Genomic DNA, 22,483 nt, shown 5'->3' with positions numbered 1-22,483 from the left:
TTATCAAAACCTATTAAAGTTACTTCTTTACAGATTATTTCTCCAAATAAACTACAGCATCCCAATAAACATCATTCATACATACCACAGTAAGTGAGATACACACACTCACACAGATACAGATTTGTGGACAGGTGACAAATATCAGAGAACTGTTTTTAATTAAAACACAAATTATGTGACTTTGAACAATGTATATACAACCATTTTTTTGTCTCAGATATTTATCATATCAGAATAACAATCATGTTGACTTTGCAAGATTCTGGTGAAGAGATGACACTTATAAAGGACTTACAAGTGTATCTGTTGCTTATCACATGTCCAATTATGTATTATTATTATTTTTTGACAGGCAGAGTGGACAGTGAGAGAGACAGAGAGAAAGGTCTTCCTTTTCCATTGGTTCACCCCCCAATGGCCCCTGCAGCTGGCGCACTGCGGCTGGCACACCGCGCTGATCAGAAGCCAGGAGCCAGGTGCTTCTCCTGGTCTCCACGCGGGTGCAGGGCCCAAGCACTTGGGCCATCCTCCACTGCACTCCTGGGCCACAGCAGAGAGCTGGACTGGAAGAGGAGCAACCGGGACAGAATCTGGCACCCCGACTGGGACTAGAACCCTGTGTGCTGGGGCCGCAGGCAGAGGATTAGCCTATTGAGCCACGGCGCCGGCCAATTATGTATTATTATGATAACTGATAGAGAAAACTGACTGACCAGTTACTGTTAGCCAGTATACTATCTTGGTTAAAATGACCACATTTCCAGAATTGTTACATTAGCTAATATGACAGCTTTGTTATGATTGCAAAATTGAGTAATTGATCTGAGAAACAACATTAGGTCACTCCAAAATGTACTGCACTGACACTCAGGGTACCAGAAATCCACCTATAAAAAGGACTTCATTCAGAAATAAGCAGATTCAAAGATATTCCTTCTGTAAAATGACCTTAGTAAAGAGGGGAATCATGAATTCTATAATCAGATTGCATTGCTTTCAAATGCTAATTGCACATAATTTTGAGCTTACTTTGGGCAAGTTAATACTTGTACTCAATAGACAAGAGGGATTCAAAAAGTTCATGGAATATGTGCATTCCGTTTTCATTCCATTTTCCTGTGAATTTTACGAAGCCTCATATTTTTCTTGACTATAATGTGAATTATAACATATACTTCCAAGAGTTTTTTGATAATATTCATTAATTTTTTTTAATTCTCAGGTTAGGATTTTAAAAACACTAAATTCTCAGGATGGAATCACTATCATGGTGTTAAAAATAACTGCCTTAATTTGCATAGTACACACAAAATGAAGTCGATGCACTTTTTGATTAATTACCTTGAAAGAACCTTTTCAAACTAGGGGTCCTGAGGGCTTTGAGGAATCAAACACACTGGGGAGCCTGAGCAGGTATAAGCCACCCGGATCTGCAGTGTGGTATAGTGGCTGTGACTGTGAGTTGAAGGTAAGTGCACTGGTCCTGTGGGAACACAATAGAGTGTTTCTGCAGTCATAACCAGGATTGGCTCTGTAGGAAAGAGAAACAGGAATTTGGCTGCAGACAACTGGCCAGTGCTGGACACTGAGGTTGACCTTACCTGTGACATCATCTCTGAATATCACCTGAATCAGTCAGCATTACACTGTTTTTTTTTTTTTTTTTTTTTTTTTTTTTAGATTTTTGTTTAGTTTTTTTTTTTTTTAATTTGGAAGTCAGAAAGAGAGAGAGAGATTGAGAGATATCTTTCATTCACTAGTTCACTCCTCAAGTCTGTATCAGTCAGGGTTGGACAAGGCTTAAGCCAGGAGCCTGCATCTCAATCCATATTTCATATGTGAGTGGCAGGGACTCAAATACTTGAGCCATCATCTGCTGCCTCCTAGGGTTGCAGTGGGAAGAAGTTAAATTGAAAGCAATGCCAGGGCTTAAACCCAGGCATGCTGATGTGGGACGTGAGTGTACCAAGCAGAAAATTAACCTCCACATCACAGTGCCCACCCCAGTCCTGTTGGTTTCCATTTAAGTTGTCTTGATCAAAAAGAAAAAGACTCATAGACCTCAGGAGCAATTGCTACCCTCATATTGAGTATGAAAAGAGAGGGTTCAGTGATTAACAGTCAAGAAAATGTTACCCATTAATTGTGTCAATAACTAGCAAGAATCAATTTGGTTATCTATAAAATATTACTGTTAATATTTAAATATATATAAAATAGGTGTGTGAAGATTAAATACTGCAAGTAGAACATCAAGCACAGTGCTTGACTCAGAACAAAGAGTTCAAATTTGTTAGCTGCTATTTTACAAATAATCAAATTCTGGGGTCATAATGGAAACAGAGCCTAGAGCTCAGCAGATATATTATATATTAGTCAAGGAATTAGCAGATATATTTTAGTCAAGGAATTTCTAGATTCCCCCCTTGAATTTTCTGGATCCATGTTTTCAAATATTTTGCCTCACCATAAAATTGTGATTGGTTTAAATTTAGAACACACATAACTTATTAATAAAACCATAAACTGACATGAGATAACATTTAACTGGTATGTGTTGTATGTCAAATGCAGATAAAAAGACATTTTCTAGTGAAGAAAGGAAAGAAATTAAATTCATGATATATATAGATATATATATATAATATAAGATGATGAACAGTACTGGAAAGAATTGTGAAATAAGAGATTAGAAAATTGTCAAGGAAATATATTGCAAAACTGGAATCAGGGAACACTTTAAGAAGTAATAGAATCGGTTAAAATTTGAGACAGTGAGAGAGACATAAATAAAAATACCTGGAGAAAAGGCATTGTAGCCATGAGGAGTAGCAGCTAAGAAGGCATTAAGCAAGCCCTGTTTATTCCAGAAACAGTAAGGAGGGAAGTATAGCTGTGATGGCTCAACGGTAAAGGGCAGAACAGTGGGATTTGTAAGCATAGAGGTAGTGACAGCAGGATCACACAGAGTTTGTTCATCTTTAAAAGGATTTTGAAGTTTACTCTGAAGTCATTCGACTGTTTAGATTAAAAGAGTAACATTGCTGACTGCAATCTGAACAGGACTACTCTGGATGAAACGCTGAGAAATTCTAAGGCTAGAAGTAGAGACACGGTCAGGAAGCTTTTGTAGTAATCCAAGTGGGAGATAATGGTAGCTTCACTTATGGTGGGAAAACCAGAGCTGGGAAACATTAGCCAGGTTCTACAAATATTTTGAAGGTAGCCCAGATGATGCTACCAATTAATAAAAGACAGTAAGAGAGTTAGTCAAGAGGCAAGAATTATATTAAACAATTTTCCCCACATTGCAGTAATGTCATTTTCTGCATAGGATGAGGCATAAAGAGAGGGCAGTTGAGGAAGAACGGTTAGGAATGCAAATTTTCTGGAGTTGCCATAGATATCCTGTCAAAAATGTTAAGTTTACATTTGAAACCTTACATGTAGGGTTCATGCATCATCTATGAATGGAGATGTCAGATTCATACTTATTCGAATGTAAAGAGCATTTGAAGTCATCAGACTAGATGAAATCTCCAGGGGATGACTACATGGGCAAGACAAGAGATTCAAGAATTGATTCTGAGAGCATTCCAAAATTCAAAAATTGAGACAATAGTGCTGAGGGAATATAGTAAGAAAAACAGATAAAATTCACACAAGTGTTATGATCTGAAACCAACTAAGAGTTTCCAGCAACAAAGAGTAAGAAAGACAAAAGATGCAGACACTTGTAGATCAAATCGAATTAGGACTCAAACTTCCTTATTAGATTTAACCATATGAAGTCACTGAACTTTAGGTAAGTATTAATAGCAAAAGTCCAAATGCAGCAATCTTACATGCTTCTTAATTCAAAAAATTCTATTTATTAATATTGTTATTTATTAATGCTAACATCAAACGTTGAGAACAAACTGTTTTCCTAGGTATCTAGAAGGATAGGCAACAATCTGAATGTTCAATTATAGTTTTTGTCATGTACCTTAAAAAAACATATTCAGTGGGATCTTGGTTTACTTAGTTATAGTTAAACAATGAAAATTCCATAATTGAGCACCTAGATTGTTGGTTCTTAGATGTCAAGGAATATCAACGATGTTGGATTATTTATTTAGCATGTGATCAGGTGAATTCCCCTTTTCTCTCCTCCTAGGTTAGACAACCTACATCATGGAGAGAACCAATCACACAGTGACTGAGTTCATCCTACTGGGCTTCACGACAAACCCTGTGATGCAGTTGGTCCTGTTTGTGGTGTTCCTTGTAGTGTACTCTCTGACTGTGCTAGGAAATACCATCCTCATAGTGTTGATCTGTAATGACTCCCGCCTATACACACCCATGTATTTTTTCATTGGGAATTTGTCCTTTTTGGATCTCTGGCTGTCCTCTGTCTACACTCCAAAGATCCTAGTGACGTGCATCTCTGAAGACAAAAGCATTTCCTTGGCGGGCTGTGTGGCCCAGTTCTTTTTCTCTGCAGGGCTGGACTACAGTGAGTGTTACCTGCTGGCTGCCATGGCTTATGACCGCTACATGGCCATCTCCAAGCCACTGCTTTATGCTCAAGCCATGTCCTTCAAACTATGTGCATGTTTGGTAACAGCCTCATACCTTGGTGGTTTTATTAACTCTTCTATCATCACCAGAAAAACATTTTCCTTTGACTTCTGCCATGACAATGTTATTGATGACTTTTTCTGCGACTTGCTTCCCCTCGTGAAGCTGGCCTGTGGCAGAAAGGAAGGCTATCAGGCCCTGATGTACTTTCTCCTGACCTCCAATGTCATTACCCCCATTGCGCTCATCCTGGCCTCCTACCTCGTTATCATTGCCACCATCCTGAGGATCCGCTCCACCCAGGGCCGCCTCAAGGCCTTTTCCACTTGCTCTTCCCACCTGGTATCTGTGACCTTATACTATGGCTCCATTCTCTACATCTACTCTCGCCCTAGATCTAGCTATTCTTTGGATAAAGACAAAATAGTTTCTATGTTTTACACCGTGATGTTTCCTATGCTGAACCCCATGATCTACAGCCTGAGGAATAAGGATGTAAAAGAGGCTCTGAATAAACTCTTCAAGTAAAATTGGTGTTTTCCTTCTATGTAGAAGAAAAGACAGTCTTTGATAAGGTTATTTGTATTTCAAGCAGAGCTGTTGCCGTGTTCCATCAGAATCAGTGATTTTTAACATATAGGTTGAAGAGTTTCCACTTTAATATTTGACAGTGCAGAAGATATAAGTAAATTATAGGATCCTAGGATATAAAATTCCAATATACATTATAAGGATTTGTACTGAATTTCATTATACTATGGGTTAAAAATAAAGAACATGAAACAAAAAAGTAATCTTTTGACTTTGAAAAGGACAAAAAAAATAACCTGTTGTTACTAGCTGCAGACTTTGTTGCCTGGTAAAACACAGACTAGTATGTATGTAATTACTTCCTAGAAATAATAACAGATAGGTTGAATTAGCTTTTAATATTTTCCTATGTTTAATAATTAGATACCATTCATCACTTATATTCCCTTAAGGGACTATCCTAAATGTTTGCATGTTTTTGCCCAGTTAATGTTAGCAGAAACATCCAGAAACATCCAAGGGATAATTGAATACCTATGAGACCCAGCAGACATGTTCCTTCTTACCTGTATGTACCTTAGATGAGTTCCTCCTTTAAATAATCAATCAAGATCCCACAAATATGATTTCTGTGATTTACTATGTAACTCCATGGTCTGCTCTTTATTTTATAGGAGTGAACTTACAATGATTTCTTATCTCCAAATGCTGGTATTCTAGGCATCAAAACAAAATTATTATTAAAAATAGTAATATCTTGAAGTAAGGTAATTTGAAAAATAAACTCTGAGTACACATTTCTGCAAAGAAAGTTTTACAAAGGCAATATTGTTGTGATAAAACAAAAAGATACATATGGCACATGGCATTTAATTTTTACTAAATATTCAAACTACAGCTATGATAATGTAACATATAAAGTATAGGCAGGTTCTTGTTTGTTTTGGTTTAGGCTTTAAAGAAAGAAAATGCAAGTAACTGATGAAGAAGTAGTCCGAGAAAATGCAGTGGCTCCACACAGAATAGGAAAGACTGATTTACAGTGATGGCCAGGCACGTGACTTGGAACATAAGATTAGGGGTAAAGTTGGTCTTGGCTGGAACACAGAGTAATCCAGTAGGAAAAGGTCTGACAGTGTAATTCCAAGGTGCTTGAACTGGGAAGCTATGCCAACTCAATTTCTGGTTTCCTAAAAGATAGATTATATTTCCCACTAATAATGATGAAATTCCTATAAATTCACTTTTCTAATAAATGCTGATGGATCCAATTACTTTATTACAGTGACAATCAGTTATTTTACACCACTTGAGAGAAACTAGAAAAAATCATCATTACGGAAGGAATCACTAGTTACAAAAAGTGAAACTGAAGTAACAAATCTATTCCTAAACTATCCAGGTATCATAGACCCTGTTGTGTAACTACAGAAGGGCATTCAAATTACTGTCCAAGAACTTCTATTCTAAACCTTTTAGGAGAATCAACCAAGTTCCATTCTCCAAATTAAAATCAATATTTGTGCATATCATGTTACCTTGTGTGATGCAAGTGTGTTACTATTGTTTTTGTAAAGAAGGTCATATCAACTTCATATCATGTATAAAGAATATTTTCAAGATACTAGTAAAAAAACACAGGTAATAATAATTCCAAGGCACAAAACAATAAATAACAACACAATAAAATATAATTATACATATGGCATTGATGTTCTAAAACATGTTCTAAACATGATTTCCTTGCTTGTTTCTCTGATATTTGTTTAGAGTGATTCAAATAATCTCTCCTGTTATTTATTCAAATAATTGAGTAACAATCAGTCACTGAGCTCAAATAATAGATGTAAGTGGGCGTGCTGTAATAACTAAGCAATCATCACATCCCACATCTCCCTTTGCCTTTCTAACAATGGTCATCATTTAATTGTCCCTGTGTTTCTTTCCAAAGGATTTGAGGATGATATAAAAAATGAGTTTTGTTAGATACACACATGCATATGAGAAAACATTAGACATACCATTCTTTGCTGTCCTTTCTTCAAATCGAATACTTTGGAAACAATTTTGAATCTTTGTATTAATTAGTTACCTCACTTCACAAACAGTTATCAAATGCTACTCTACTAGATGTTTTGTAGGAGGACCATGGTAGGGAAGGAATATAGACACAAGTGAATGAAAGCCAACATGGACTTAGCTTGCTTGGTACTTACAGAATAGGGATCAGACAAGGAAAATTGCATCCACTAATACATGTAAATTTTACAAAGTGCAATGCATGAGGTTGTTCTAGAAAGCAGAGATTCTTGGCCATAGATACTGAAAGGTGCCAACTCTTTGAAAGTATTTAGAGCAACAGAGCCTGGCTGCTAGTTGGTGCTGCTCCAAGTACAGAATGAGACAGATATACCATAGGGTTCCGCTTTCACTCACCACAGAATGCAAGAATTCTCTAAAGGGAGGAGAGAACTTCCACTTTGACTATGGCCTTGTCTAAATATGATTGGAGTTGGCAAACTCAAGAGGCTTCCATAGCCTTGGCAGCTCCTGACAAGAGCCTTGGGTGATTACTGACATCATAAATAAGAGTGTCAATTGTTAAATCAACAACAGGAGTCACTGTGCACTTACTCCCCATGTAGGATCTCTGTCCTTAATGTGTTGTACGATGAGAATTAATGGTAAAACTACTACTCAAACAGTACTTTATATATTGTATATCTGTGTGGGTGCAAACTGTTGAAATCTTTAGTTAGTATATACTAAATTGATCTTCTTCTGTGTATAAAGATAATTAAAAGTGAATCTTGATGTGAATGGGATGGGAGAGGGAGTGGGAGATGGGATGGTTGCAGGTGGGCGGGAGGTTATGGGGGGGAAAAAGCCGCTATAATCCAAAAGTTGTACTTTGGAAATTTAAATTAATTAAATAAAAGTTTAAAAAAAGAGGAAAAAAAAGAAAGTGACTTTGCTGTTACACTGAAGCTGGAATGTGATCATTGACTGTCCCCATTTGAATACCCAATAATACAAGGCAAAAGTTTTTTATATGCTATAGATAATAAAAAGGTATTTATTTTACTATATGTACTTATAAATAAGAGGAAATAATTTTGTGCTTATGTCTATTATATAGGTAGCATATAATAGCATGCTAGTAAAACAAGATCAAACAATACCGAAGAATACAGAGGAAAATAATGAAAGTTCCTTCAACCTTAAACTTCATATCCAGCCCCTATTAAATTCAACTTCTTTCACACAAGAAAACAATTCCACAAATTTTTAAAATATACTTTATTAATTTAAAACAATTTTAGGTTCACAGAAAAATTAATAGAAAATACAAGGGACATGTGGTGTGGCCTGACCCTGTGTATTTCTTTTTTACAGATTTATTTTATTTATTTGAAAGACAGAGTTACAGAGAGAGGTAGAGAAAGAGAGAGAGCAGTCTTCAGTCCTCTGGTTCACTCCCCAGATGGCCTCAAAGGCTGGAGCTGCACCAATCCAAAGCCAGGAGCCAAGAGCTTCTTCTGGGTCTCCCACACGGGTACAGGGGCCCAAGGACTTGGGCCATTGTCTACTGCTATCCCAGGCCATAGCAGAGAGCTGGATCAGAAGAGGAGCAGCTGGGACTCGAATCAGCGCCCATATAGGATACCCGCGCTTCATGCTAGGGTATTAACATGCTGTGCCATAGTGCTGGCTCTGACACCCTCTTATAAAACACAAGAAACTTCAAACTTTTCATAAACTCTGAACAACTTGCCCATTTCTAACTGGAAATGAGAAAGACAGTGTCTAAGTTGATTTATATTTTTAAACTTTATTTTAAAATTACAAGAAATTACATATATTTATGGCATAAAATGTGCTGTCATGATACAGGTATACATTATGAAATGATTAAATCAGACTAATTAAAATATAAGTTGCCCACATATTATCATTTTTTGTTGTTAAAAGTTTTAAAATACAGTCTTGAAGTGATTTTGAAATATGTGATACAATGCTATTAACTATATTCACTATGTTATACAATACATCACTAGTACTTAATCCTCCTATCTAATTGAAGTATTTACCCTTATAGCAACACATTTTCTTCCCTGTCCATGCCACTCCACTACTTCACTACTGTGCTATTCCGTACTTGTATGAACTCAACTTCTTTATACTCAACTTTTTTAGATTGCACATATGAGACCTAGTGGTCATTTGTGTCTGCCTTAATTCACTTAGCACACTGTCTTCTAGATTCATCCATGTTGTAAGAAATGACAGAATCTCACTCTGTTTTAAGGCTGAAGAGTGCTTCTTCGTGTAATTTCTTTATCCATCAACAGGCACTAAGGTTGATTTCATATCTTATGAATAATGGTGCAATGGACATGGGACTGAAGATATCTCTTTGATATATTAATTTAATGTTTGTAGGATTGCTGCCTCATAGTAATTCTATTTTTAGTATTTGAAATAATTCCACACCATTCTCCCAAATGGCTGTACTAATTCACATTTCCACCAATGTACAATAGTTTCCTTCCTCCCCAAAGCTTATTTTTTATGTCTTTAGTAATAGCCATTCTAACAAGTATGATATAATATATCTTGTTCTTTTAAGTTGCATTTCCCTAATAATTGCTGATATTTAATATTTTCTCAACATCTGTTAGATATTTATATGTATTTTAATTTTTACTAATATAAAGAGAAGAGATTCCATGTATTTCATAGATAACAATTCTAAGATAACCATACAGTCTCCCTCCTCTTAATCCTCCTCCTTCCTTCCTTTCCTTTTTTTCCTTTATTTTTTGCAATAAAAGAAATACAATTTACTTTATAATCACAGGCTTAATGTACCAGTAACCATAATGTTCAACAAGAAAAAGTAGAAAGAATGCTCTTCCATAGGAGTAGTGATACAAGCTAAAAATAGTCATCAAATTATAAGATGTCAGTTTCATTCTTATATATTTTCTTATTCTGTGTTAACCACCACATATCAGAGAAAACTTGTGCTATTAATTGTTTTGAGAGTGGCTTATTTCACTAAGCGTAATGGTCTCCACTTGTATTCATTTTGTTGCTAAAGATTGGATTTCATTTTTTTAATGATGGAGTATTATTCTATTGTGTATACACACCATATTTTCTTTATATAGTCATCATTTCATAGACATCAGGGTTGATTCCATATATAAGATATTGTGAATTCAGCTGAAATAAACATGGATGTACAAATAACTCTTTAATATGCTGATTCCATTTCCTTCGGGTTAATTTCCAAGAGTGGGATGGCTAGATCGTATGGTAGATCTATTTTCAGATTTCTGAGAACTCTGTGCTGCCTTCCATAAATGGTTGTACTAGATTACATTCCACCAACAGTGTATTACAGTGCCATTTTTATCCATATCCTTGCCAGAATTTGTTATTTTATGATTTGGAGATGACAGTCATTCTAACTGGAGTGAGGTAAAACCTCTTTATGGTTCTTATTTGCATTTCACTGACCACTAGTTATCCTGAGGATTTTTCGTGGTCTGTTAGTCATTTGTATTAATCCTTGGAAAAATGCCTGTTCATACACTTTGCACATTTCTTTTTGTTGAGTTTGTTGAGCTGCTTATAAATCCTAGATATTAATTCTTCATCAGATGCATAGTTTGCAAATATGTTCTCCAGTTCTGTCCATTGTCTCTTTGTTGAGTGTTTCCTTTGCCTATCAATCTTCTTTGTCCATTTTTAAAATATTTACTTATTGGGGCCAGTCCCGTGGCATAGTAGATAGGGCTGCCACCTGCAGGGCCAACATCACATGTGGGTGCCGCTTCGAGTCTCAGCTGTTCCACTTCTGATCCAGCTCTCTGCTGTGGCCTCAGAAAGCAATGAAGGATGGCCCAGGTGATTGGACCCCTGCACCAGCATGGAAGACCCAAAGGAAGCTCCTGACTCCAGGGAGGCCAGGCTGCAGCCATTGTGACCATTTAGGGAGTGAAAGACCTCTCTCTCTCTATCTCTTTCTCTCTCTCTCTCTCTCTCTCTCTCTCTCTCTCTTTCTGCCTCTTGTAACACTGCCTTTCAAATAAATAAATCAAATATTTATTTGATAGGTAGAGTTATAGTCAGAGAGAGGGAGAGCCAAGAACCAGGAGCTTTATCCAGGTCTCTCATACAGATGCAAGGGCCCAAGCACTTGAGCCATCTTCCAACACTTTCCCATCCCATAGTAGACAGCTGGATAGGAAGAGGAGCAGCTGGGACAGCACCAGTACCCATATGGAACACTGGCACCACAGGTAGAGGCTTAGCCCACTATGCCACTATGCTGGCCCATTTTTAAATATAATTTTGCCCCTTTTTAAATATGGTTTCCTGTTTTCTTTTTACAGTCTCTAAATTTAATTAGCTCCTCTCCCTGTTCATCTTTAGACCATAATCAGTTTTTAGCTGCATCTATCATTAACTGCATATCCATCTTTGCTTGCTTGTTTATTTGTTTGTATTTCTCCCTTCTAGAATAATTTCCTTCACATAGGGTAAGCTTTTTGCCCTCATTGCTTTACCTTGGTATCCAGAACAGCTCTTAGATCTCAAGAATATTGCCTAAAACATAGATAAAAATGCCAAATATGTTATGACTTTCTTGATATTAAATGCATCTTACTGAAATAAATATAATAGGTTCAGCAAACTCCCATGTTATGAACAAGATAGGCAAGATGTCTACTTAGGGAAGATTATATCTCTTGGGTATAGCACAGAGAATGTCCTCATTTGGTACCAGTTGAGAAATTTATGTTCTATTCCACTCCATCTCAATTCTAAATTGACAAAAATTTCTCAAATCAGTGCTAAGTGAATATTAGTAAGTTTCTTCAGCAAAGGTTAAGGAACCAGATTTTTTTTAAATCTTTTTTTCTATGAAAAGAAATGAAAAATAGAAGATTTGTTATTTTGTTAATTAATTTATTTTGTTTTAATGATCAGAGTATACTCAAAACGCTATATTACAGTTTCTACTGGATAGTAGCATAATTTCTAAGAAATATAATCTGGAAGAAGACCCCTAAGGACTACATTTTAGCTCATCTTAATTAACCTGATTTCTGTTATCTGTTATATGATGAGTATTATGAGGATGTCTCTTTCCAAGTCTTCCCAAAGAAAACCAAAAGGATTAAATTTATGCCAAATCCAGTATCAAAAAGAGGCAAAATACCGTATTTCAGAAATTTAAGCAAATATAAAAAATTTTATATCACAACAAAATAACAGCATTCTGCCCAATATTACATTGTTAAAATTCATCAAATGAAATTAAACTGTAAAGGTCATGAAAACACGTCTCCAGGCCTAAACTTTGTAAAATGCCATAGAACATAACTTCAAGTCTGTGGCCCTAGGCTCTGTGTTGCCTTCCTAAAGGCCTCTTTGACATCTTTGTTTCTCAGGCTGTAGATGAGAGGGTTGAGCAGTGGGTTGACGATGGTGTAGAACAGGGCAGCCACTTTATCTCTCTTCAGGGAGTAGGAGGAGCTAGGTCGTGAATAAATGAAGAGCAAGGATCCGTAGAAGAGCATGACAGAGGTGAGGTGGGAGGCACAGGTGGAGAAGGTCTTGCGCCTTCCTGAGGCTGACCGGATCTTCAGGATAGCCAAGAGGATGGTGAAATAGGAAATGAAGATGACAAGGAGGCAGGAGAAGACAGTAAAGCCAACCATACATGAAAGAATTTTCACGTAGTCCCGGGTGTCTGTACAGGACATTTTAACCAGTGGTAGTACATCACAGAAAAAGTGGTCAATGATGTTTGCACCACAGAAACGCAGGCGGAACGTGTTAGCAGTGTGTGCTACTGCATTCAGCAATCCTCCTATGTAGGAGCCGGCAACCAGCCAGGCACAGAGAGACGTGGACATGATACCTGAATAAAGCAGAGGGTTACAGATGGCCGTTCGGCGGTCATATGCCATGGCTGCTAGGAGATAGCACTCGGTGTAGGCTACCACACAGGAAAAGAAAAACTGAGCCCCACATCCAGCCAAGGAGATGCGTCTATCTTCAGAAACACAAATGGCCATAATTTTAGGGATATAAACAGAGGTGTACCAGAAATCCAAAAAGGACAGACCACCTATGAAAAAATACATAGGTGTATGAAGACGGGAATCCATCCGGATTAGGATAATCAGGGTCATGTTCCCAGACATGGTTAGCAAATAGAGCATCAGAAATACCCCAAACAGAGTCGGCTGCCACCGGGGGTCTGCTGAGAAGCCCACCAAGATGAATTCAGTCAGGAAGGTGTGATTTCCCTCTCCCATGTCCACAAAGCAGCAAGGCTGAGTAACATTGTGAAGAGAAAAAGGGAGAAAAAGATTACAGTGAGTTTTTAATGAAAAGAAGTGAACAAATGTATCAATTATGTCAACAATTAGAAGAGGGTCTGTGGATATTTATCCTTACAATCAAAAATTATGGAACTTCAGTCTGTGACTCTGGATGAGCCCTGAAATTGGAGTCAGAACTGATTGTAAAATTACAGCTTTCACTTTTAAATTAGAGTTAATTAACATGACCAGTTTTATGCAAAGCCAGTCTCTTGCAAATAGATGAGAAAGATACAGCTCAGGGAGGTTACTAATAGCTTTCTGACTTTGGTCTGATTGAGGGAAGGAGAAGTTTGGTCCTGAAAGAGAGAGGGGAGGAAGGTGGGAACTGATATTATGTTCTTAGTGTTTATCTACTAATTATATTAAGTCTGTGAAAAATTAAACATTTTTAAATAAAAAGACTAGAATTTTTTAAAATGTCAATATCCTTCCATATGTCAATGAAAACTTCTTATATATAAGCCATTGTGGTGATAGGTTTAAGAACATCAATATATAGTACTACTCTTAGAACTACTCATGGGAGTACAAAAAATGACTGACTATATGTCAGATAGTATTTGAAGACCTCTACTTAACCCATTTATTCCTCATCATAACTTGATAAGGTAGACAACATAATGATCCACTTGGTATCATTGATGAGACTCAATTATAGACATAAGCAGCCTCAAAGAACACTAGATAGTGAACAGCAGAGTCCATGTTCAAACTTAGAATCATTTTCTTAATCAAAAGTATATGATACAAATGTCGAGCCATTTATCACTTATAGGTGAATGATCGTCTTCTCACATTTTTTCATTGCTAAGACAATGCTGCACCCCGATAACAACTGTTCCTTAACAGATGTGAAATTGTATTCAAGGATACTTCAAAAAGTTCATAGAAAATTCATGCTATAAAAATGTTGTTCACAGGGGCCAGTGTTGATCTGCAACAGGAAAAGCTGCCACCTGCTACATTCACATAGCATACAGGCACCAGTTCATGTCCCAGTTGCTCCACTTCTGATGCAGTCCTTGCTAATGGCCTTGGAAAAAGAGTGGAAGATGGCACAAGTGTTTGATACCATGTCATCCATTCAGGAGATCCGGAGGAGACTAGACTCCTGCCTTCAGCATGGCCCAGTGCTGGCCATTGCAGCTATCTGAGAAGTGAATTAGCAGATGGAAGATACCTCTCCCTCTCCCTCTCCCTCTGTCTCCCTTCTCTTCCTGTAACTCTGACTTTCAGATAACTAATTAAGATTAAAAAAAAAAAAATTCACAGATTTCAAGTGCACTTGCACCAAAATTAGCTTATCTTTAAATTCAACTTTCTGACAAACTTTCTGAACTGCCCTCTCACTTAGTTGGGGCACTTATTCAGTACCATAGAGTTGAACACTCTTGGCAGCTCATGACAAGAGCCTAGGGTGATTACTGAGGCCATAAACAAGAGTGTCAATTTGTTAAGTCAACAACAGGAGTCACTGTGCACTTACTCCTCATGTAGGATCTCTGTCCTTAGTGTGCTGTACATTGAGATTTAATGCTATAACTAGTACTCAAACAGTATTTTTCACTTTATGTTTCTGTGTGGCAGCAAACTGTTGAAATCTTTACTTAATGTGTGCTAAACTGATCTTCTGTATATAAAGAGAAACGAAAATGAATCTTGATGTGAATGGAAGGGGAGAGGGAGTGGGAAAGGGGAGGGTTGTGGGTGGGAGGGACATTATGGGGGGGAAGCCATTGTAATCCATAAGCTGTACTTTGGAAATTTATATTCATTAAATAAAAGTTTGAAAGTAAAAAAAAAAAAAAAAAAAAAAAAGCCTTAGAGAAAAGCCAAGAGGAGATATTTAACAAAATACACTACCCAATTTTTTTTTTCAATTATATAAACTTTTAATAAATATTTAAAGTAAATACCCTCTTTATATTGTTGATCAAGTGGTCAGTTGATTCCCCCAAATACTCACCCAACAGCTACTAAAGCAGAAAAAGAAAGTGAAAACCCAGAAAGGATTATTAGTTATTTCTGTGGTAAAACCACCCATTTTGAACTAAGTCAAAGCAAGTGCTGCAACTAGAATATAAATTCAAGACCTGTAGCTCTAAGTCTGCTGTTCTGACTCCTTTGGAGTCTTTAATATACAGATGCTGTTGGTGATGCTCAGAAATGATACAATTTGATTAATATCATTGTACTTAAAGCTGTGGGAATTCTGAAGTTTCTTTCATCCCTCTATCATTAGTAGATATTCTCTTAATTTAGTAGATATTCTCTTAATTTATTAAGAGAAGATATTAGATATTAGATATTAGTAGATATTCTCTTAATTTATTAAGATGAAGATTTAATCTTCATAATTAGGACTTCAACCAACCTAGATTACTCATGTGATTAATTTCCTCACAGTGATCTCACACTCTAGGAGACACACGATGCCACACTCTCATGCAGTTACACACTATTATTTTGTTACTGAAACTTCTCAAGCCTGAGTAGCATTATTTTGCCAGGAATTTATGGTTATTGTATTAATAATGAATTAAATCATGAGTTACAGCCACAAACCATCTCTGTGGTCACTGTGAACTTCCTCTGCTGTTATCACCTGTGTATACAAAACAACATATCTGAGGAATGTCAAGCTTATTTTTAATAAAACACAATTTCAGGAAGAATAGAAGTGCATGGAGAGAAAAAAATTGCTATACTTTTTTTTTTTGCTTTGACTCAGAAAATTCAAATACCTCATAGAGTAACATATAGCTTATTAACTATCCCAAAGACTTCAAGGAAAAACTATTTAAATGGGAAATGAAAAGTAAGAAATATTTAGAAAGATAACTTCCCAGTTTGGACTAAGGAGAGAGGGGGCAGCAACCCTAGCAAAAGTGTGAGGGCTTTCTCATGGAAGGAGATGGTAAGGTCAAGAACTGAGAGAGACTCAGGAAAGCTGGAGCAGAGAAAGGCAGCTCTGATGAACCAGAATGTCACCACATCACAAAAAATCTTAGAGGACATGTTGACTTTAGCCTTTAAACCAACAGAAGTTAAAGTCAGATAGTTTGAGAATGTGATGTGATCAGATTTATTTAAAGTCACTCTGGCTGCAGTTCAGCAAATGAATTGAGAGGAGCAATTGCTCAGTTGAACTGGAAACGTTACACTCTTCATTCTTCTCTCACCTGCTGAAATCAGGCTGTGTGTTGTTGAAGAATGTGTGTGTGCAGATCTTCTGATAAAACTGAAAAAGAGAGTTAGCAAGGAAAAGGCAAAAAAACAGCAACCTCTTGAGAATAGAACTCAAGGCCTTTAGTGACAATCTCTCCTCTTAAAATTGTTCTTTCTTGGGGCCAGCATTGTGGCGTAGCTGGTAAAGCCACCGCCTGCACTGCCAGCATCCCATATGGGCACCGGTTTCAGTTCCACCTGCTCCATGTCCAATCTAGCTCTCTACTATGGCCTGGGAAAGCAGTAGAAGATGGCCCAAGTCCTTGGGCCCCTGCACCCACGTGGGAGACCTAAAAGAAGCTCATGGCTCCTGGCTCCTGGCTCCTGGCTTCAGATCAGCGCAGCTCCGAACTTTGCGGCCAGTTGGGGAGTGAACCAGCAGATGGAAGACCTCTCTCTCTCTCTGCCTCTCCTTCTCTGTGTAACTCTGACTTTTAAATAAATAAATAAATAAATCTTCAAAAAAACTGTTATTTCTTTATATATCATTTAATCCTCAACAGATAGGGGAAGTCTAAAATCAAAATTATTTCAAATATGTATTGGTAATAAAGTTTCCTATGTCTGTGTTTATACAACATTAAAATCTTGAAGTATGTAAAAATGAACGTAATAGAAGACTGAGAACACTCAATTGAAAGATTCGATATTATACATAATTTTCTGACTTTTACCTGCATTGTGTCATTATACTTCATTATTTTTAGTACCAAAATTCTTAATATTTCAAGTAGAAATAGCAATGTCAATCCACAAAGCCATGCACTACAGGCTATATTGGGGGAGAAATTGCTACAATTCATCACTGATTTCAAGAATAGATTCTGCTTTTCCACCCCTTGGGTGGCCTAGTGGCCTACTTATTTGCTTTAGCAAGTAGTTTCAGCATAATCAGCCCCATGTGGATCCCAAGCCTGGGTCTCAAGGGTCTGTTCATGCATCTCATCTACTTTTAGATTCCTGCCACCACCTTGTAGTAAGTCTGAGATAGTGTGCAATATAATGAGATATCTGGTCATATTCTCTGTGTCACCACTACTGGCTGCAAGCTGGGTGCTAGACATATGATCAGGGCCATTCTCTATGTTCCATTTCCAACTGACAGCAGAACCAACTAGATATATGAGCAAGCACAGCTAAAATCAGACAGTTCTACCATGTTCAGAATTAGGGAATTCAAATGGTACCTGAGTTCAAGTCCTGATCACATGACAAGATAGCTTAGTCATTTTGGGTCAGACTCAACAATTTTCAAACCTACCATCTCTACTCAAAATATAAGAATATTATCAATGTTATATAAATAAAATGTATTACTCAGTGTCTGGAAAAAAAACATATCTAGCAAATGGTAGTTAATTTTTCTGAGTGGAAGGAATAATATCTGAGGGTTTTCCAAAGTTGTGCTGCTGGGAAAAAGAGAAAGTAAGGTCTAACTTCTACAAAATGAGCAATTTACTCCAGAATGCTGATATCATTCACAATCTTGCTGAAATCCACAAGTTTAATGTTTCTCATTTACTCTCCTGCAATTGTCAGTGATATCATATTTTATCATCTTCTTCGTGCTGAGAACATTTAAAATGTTTTATTTTAGCATATGTCAAGTGTCCTACAAAGTCTTACAAACAAGAGCCATCATGCAGCAAGCCAGTTCCCCAGAACTTGCCTATTTATAACTGAGAGTCTGTGTCCTCTGACCGTGTCCTTATACTGCCCATTTCATTCGCTGGCAAACACCATCCTACTCTGCATCTCTGTTTCTCCAGATAAATGAGATCACAGCTATTCATCTTTCTCAGTCTGACTGGCCTATTTATAGATCCCACATATAAGTGGGCTTTGTCACAGTATTTGTCATTCCTGTCTAATCTATTTTTGTTAGATAATATTCTCCAGATTTGTCCATATTGCCATGGTATTTTTGTCTCTCCCTTTTGTCACTCTGCCTTTCAAATAAATCTTTTAACAAAACTAAGCTGTAGGCCTCATGCTTCCTGATTTCAAACTGTGTTACAAGTCAATGTCAGTCAAGAAAGTACAGTTAAAAACATGAAATGGACACAACCAGCAATGGAACAAAATCAAAAACCAAGATATAAATATATACAACTAGTTTTTGACAAGAATTCCAAGAATACATGATTGAGAGATTAACGTCTCTTCCCTGTGTAGTGTCCTGGTATCTGGAAACTAAAAGATGTCTTAGTTTGTTTCCAGTTTAAACATTCTGTAACAGATGACTCGGGACTGGTGGTGGTGCAGCAGGTTAAAGCACAATGTGCAGGGCGTATGTTCCAGTGGGTGCTGGTCCACGTACCAGCTGCACCACTTTCAATCTAGCTCCCTTCTAATGTCCATGTGAAGGCAGTGGAGAATGGCCCAAGTCCTTGGGTACCTGCACCAACTGGGGAAACCCAGAAGAAGCTCCAGGCTACTGACTTTGGCCTGGCCCAGCCCCAGTAGTTGCAGCCATTCAGGGAGTGAATCAGCAAGTGGACGATATTGCTCTTTCTCTCTCCTCCTGTCTTTCTTTTTTGTAACTCTGCCTTTCAAATAAATATTGGAGGGTGAACCAACAGTAAAGGAAGACCTTTCTCTCTGTCTCTCTCACTGTCCACTCTGCCTGTCAAAAAAATAAAGAAATAAAAAATAAGAAAATAAAAGATGCCTAACACCATATTTAAAGACAAATTCCCTATCTTCTAAAAAAAATTGAAATGTTTATTCCATGTGTCAGTTATTGAAATCCCACTGTTCTGAATTCTCAAGTCAAAACTTTGGAATCCATCTGATCTTTCTCTATTATCTACTTCTCCGTCTTCAATATATCCTGGTGTCCCAACCTTGAAGGGAAATCCTGAATTAACTATGTTTCACCATCTCCCACTACCATCCTGCACCACACTCAGTACCCTTTTGCAAAGAGGATTTCAATAGTCTTCTAACAGGTATATGTCAGTATCCTGCAAAAGTCTATTTCCAATACAGCAGCCAGTATAATCCTAAAAACATAAGGGGAAGGGAGGCAAAGACAGGTAACACCACTTTTGTATTTCAAACCCTGTATGATTCTCAATTTGTTTCAAGTAAACACCATTCCACACTATGACTGAGAGATCACTCATGGCCTGGCCTCCCATTACCTATAGGTTCTTTTATCTGCCAACATTTAACACATTCATGCTTGTCTCATTCTGTTCTAGTCTTGCTGGGTTTCCTGAAATTTACAAACATATCAGTCCTGTTCCAGTGCCAAAAACTGTTGACTATTTCCTCTTCCTGAAACGCTATTTTTCAAAGATATTCATGGCTCTCTCCCTTATCTCCTTTAATTCCCTTTTAAGTGCCATTTTCTGATGAAAGACCATCAAAATAACTCCATTTTGTATAACATACTCTCTTTCCACCAACATCTGCGTGTTTTTATTCTGTTCAGACGCTGCTATACTTTCCCTTTGATTTCTCAGCATCTTCTACCTCTTGTTTATTGATGGATTGTGCCTCCCAATCAAAATACAACACCTGGAGCACAAAGAGTTCTCTGAGTTGTTTAATGCAATCATCAAGCACATATAACACTTTCTAGAAACAAAGTAGCATTCAATAAATATTTCTAGAATAAATAAACAGGTAATTAATTTATAGTTGATTGTCTAAATATTGTCCATGTGAAGCATCCTGTACAGAATGACTTATCAAGATATCACTACTGTACAGTAGCCCATCTCTGTTGCCTTCACAGGAGTGCTCAGAATTCTGTGGAAATAGGATGAACCTCTAACACCTGGAAATAAGTACCAGGCAATGAAAATATACACTAGAGGGGTTGGCGCCATGGCTCACTTGGTTAATCCTCCACCTGTCCAGCTCTCTGCTGTGGCCCGGGAAGGCAGTGGAGGATGGCCCAAGTGCTTGGGCCCTGTAACCGCATGGGAGACCAGGAGGAGGCACCTGGCTCCTGGCTACGGATCGGCGCAGCGTGCCGGCCATGGCAGCCATTTGGGGGGTGAACCAGCGGAGGGAAGTCCTTTCTCTCTGTATCTCTGTCTCACTGTCTAACTCTGTCTGTCAAATAAAAAAAAAAAAAAAAAAGAAAAGAAAATATACACTAGAATTCTGGAAGCCCAGCAAAGAACAACTAACAAAGTCAAATCATATCACAGTTTTTCTCTTTCAATTAATTATCATGTAAGCAAATACGCAGTGGTCTATAATAACTACCAGATTGAATTTCAAGATGTAAATGAGACCAAATATTTTTACTGAATATGCTCTTATATAGAATAGAATGTGTGTATAAATATAAGTCTGTTCATGCCTGTTTATATGTGTGTGAGTGCATGTGGGTTTTCAGTATAGTAATAATGCTTTCAGAACCAAGACAGACTTCACTTCCCCCCTTCTAATTGCAACTGAAGCATGGAAAAGTTTAAGAGCCTAATTAATTCTGACCCTAGGTGCTTACCCTTGGTCAGGAAAGCCAGTTCTTGGGAGTGACAATTTTTTCCTCTCTGGTATTTTGAAATGCATTTGTTAGTAGACCCAATATATGCATTTACCTAGATATTCCTTAGAGTTTCCTACTACATTGCAACTCAGAAATATGTCCTTCAGTCCCCAAAGACTCAATTAGAGTACATCTAGAATCTGAGGATGTTATTTTAATTAGGATATGATGAAATAAGTAATCTTTCATTAAATGTTGGCTCAATATATCTAAGGCACAAAATAATCATTAATCGTTAAATGTACCTGTAGTAAAAGTTTTCTAACTCAGAAATTATCACGTGGCCCTTAATTTCTTGCTTTAACATGTATCTCTTTCTGTCTCTAGGCTCATGTGCCTCATCCATATATAAAGACATCTTTATTAATCCTTGCCTGTATTATGCCCCCCCAAAATCATACCAAAGCCCCAAAACTAATTCATCAGAACATGGCTGTGTTTGGAGATAGGGCCATAAAGAGGTTGCTGAGTTAAAATAACCACACACACACACACACACAAAATTGCTGTTACAAAAAACAAATTTATTACTTACAGTCAGGACATAGCAAAAAAGGAATAGGACTGCTTGGGGTTTGTTGTCCCAAAACTCAGGAAAGCAGCTCAGACTGTATGGAGTCTGCATTTCATGAGTCTCTAATGTACCAAAAATGTGAAACCTTAAAACTTGAAAAGTTTCATATCTTAGGTCCCCCATGACATGCAGGGCTAAAGCACTGAAGGATGTTTTGTACCTAGACAGGTCTTGATGCTATAATCTCAGCACATATTATTGTTATACATGAGAAATATGTGAGCCTATGGGAGAACTGGAACAAGCCACCTTGAGAAATGTCCTGCCATGTTACATTAGTTTAAATGTGATTCTGGGCTGGCGCTGTGGTATAAAGGGTAAAGCCACCGCTTGCAGTGCTAGCATCTCATGTGGACAGCGGTTGGGGTCCCAGCTGCTCCACTTCTGCTCCAGCTCTCTGCTATGGCCTTGGAAAGCAGTGGAAGATGGCCCAAGTCCTTGGACCCCTGCACCCACGTGGAAGATCCAAAAGAAGCTCCTGGCTTCTGGTTTTGGATCAGCCCAGCTCCAGCCAGTGTGGCCATTTGGAGTGAATGGAAGACCAGCAGATGGAAAACACCTCTCTCTCTCTCTCTCTCTCTCTCTCCCTCCCCCCCCTCCTTCTGCCTCTCTGTAACTCAAATAAATAAAAACAATCTTTAAAAAAAAGTGGTTTCCTAACTA

General features: G+C 37.6%; 2 protein-coding genes across 2 annotated transcripts; one reads left to right on the top strand and one right to left on the bottom strand.

Annotated features, from left to right (window-relative positions):
- The first annotated feature begins 4,179 nt into the window (after positions 1-4,179).
- Positions 4,180-5,097, top strand: LOC100346604 (olfactory receptor 9G19-like). Its single transcript, XM_002709149.2, has one exon. The coding sequence runs from the start codon at positions 4,180-4,182 to the stop codon at positions 5,095-5,097; it is 918 nt and encodes a 305-aa protein (XP_002709195.2).
- A 7,403-nt stretch (positions 5,098-12,500) lies between these two features.
- On the bottom strand, positions 12,501-13,439 carry LOC100346861 (olfactory receptor 9G4-like). Its single transcript, XM_002709150.2, has one exon. The coding sequence runs from the start codon at positions 13,437-13,439 to the stop codon at positions 12,501-12,503; it is 939 nt and encodes a 312-aa protein (XP_002709196.2).
- Between the last annotated feature and the right edge of the window lie 9,044 nt (positions 13,440-22,483).

Source organism: Oryctolagus cuniculus, chromosome 1, assembly GCF_964237555.1.
Source record: "Oryctolagus cuniculus chromosome 1, mOryCun1.1, whole genome shotgun sequence".
Lineage (NCBI taxonomy): Eukaryota > Metazoa > Chordata > Mammalia > Lagomorpha > Leporidae > Oryctolagus > Oryctolagus cuniculus.
The sequence above is the reverse complement of the archived record's forward strand: the minus strand, read 5'-3'. Positions and strand labels throughout refer to the sequence as shown.

Bases quoted from the DNA above. Each gene is read 5' to 3' on its own strand.
- LOC100346604 (XM_002709149.2), top strand. From the start codon at position 4,180: ATGGAGAGAACCAATCACACAGTGACTGAGTTCATCCTACTGGGCTTC.
- LOC100346861 (XM_002709150.2), bottom strand. From the start codon at position 13,439: ATGGGAGAGGGAAATCACACCTTCCTGACTGAATTCATCTTGGTGGGC.